We start from the raw sequence: 788 nt of genomic DNA, 5'->3' as shown, positions 1-788 counted from the left end.
TTTTTTTTTTTTTTTGTATTTTGATGCAGTTTTCTTCTGCATATATGCTAAAGTGCTTAAGTACATTTCTTAAAAGTTTAAGTCACTATCCATTCACATGATTAGTGTTTATGGACTGACAACCATATTTACCAAGACAACTTTTTTTCATATCAATATAGAAAAAGTTAAATCTAAAATTTAAATCTAACAAAAAGGACCATGGATTTTACTGTAAATGTGTGTGCTGTACATTTTTATGCTAATGATAGTGAACAATGGCTGCAACCATACCGACAGTGAATGTAGTAAATATTCAAGACGGTGAATTCCATGACACTGGAAATGTAAAGTGTATGGTGGATTTATCACTAAACTAAACTGATCTGGTTGAAAACAACAACTGGATCTAAAACCTCTGCCCATCCATCTCCATAAGTTAATGGATCTCAAAATGTAAAAAATAAGTTGTGTCCAGTGCAAAGCGATTAAGTTTGATGTGATCACACAACAACTAGTTACCCAGTACATTTCTGTTCTCACACGAAGGCAAGTCTTGAAAATGAAAGGGAATCAGTTCGGTTATAGAATGTAGTTGTCATGTAACTCCATATAGCATTCTAAAACAGGAATGACAACTGTATTCTGCTAGTGTGATGAAGACAACCTTACATTCAATGATCATGAGAGAATGTGGATGTTAAAATGTCTTAACTGAAACAATCAAATCTGCTGTCAATCCAGATTTCTTAAGGCTGGCAATGGATTTTACATCTCCCAGTTTCATTTCTCCCATAAACAGTTTCCCT

General features: G+C 33.5%; 1 protein-coding gene across 1 annotated transcript in view; it reads right to left on the bottom strand.

The window, feature by feature from the left end:
* Positions 1-788, bottom strand: part of LOC107593183 (espin-like protein) — a gene marked incomplete at its 3' end in the record, with an annotated part of 26,740 nt that overhangs the window by 1,867 nt on the left and 24,085 nt on the right. Inside the window, exon 6 of the mRNA XM_016282795.1 lies at positions 695-786. Coding sequence (XP_016138281.1) covers positions 695-786 — 92 coding nt within the window. The remainder of the gene's footprint in view (positions 1-694; positions 787-788) is intronic.

Source organism: Sinocyclocheilus grahami, unplaced genomic scaffold (assembly GCF_001515645.1).
Source record: "Sinocyclocheilus grahami isolate Dianchi unplaced genomic scaffold, SAMN03320097.WGS_v1.1 scaffold166.1, whole genome shotgun sequence".
NCBI classification, from domain to species: Eukaryota; Metazoa; Chordata; class Actinopteri; order Cypriniformes; family Cyprinidae; genus Sinocyclocheilus; species Sinocyclocheilus grahami.
This window is presented reverse-complemented; position numbering and strand designations above follow the sequence as displayed.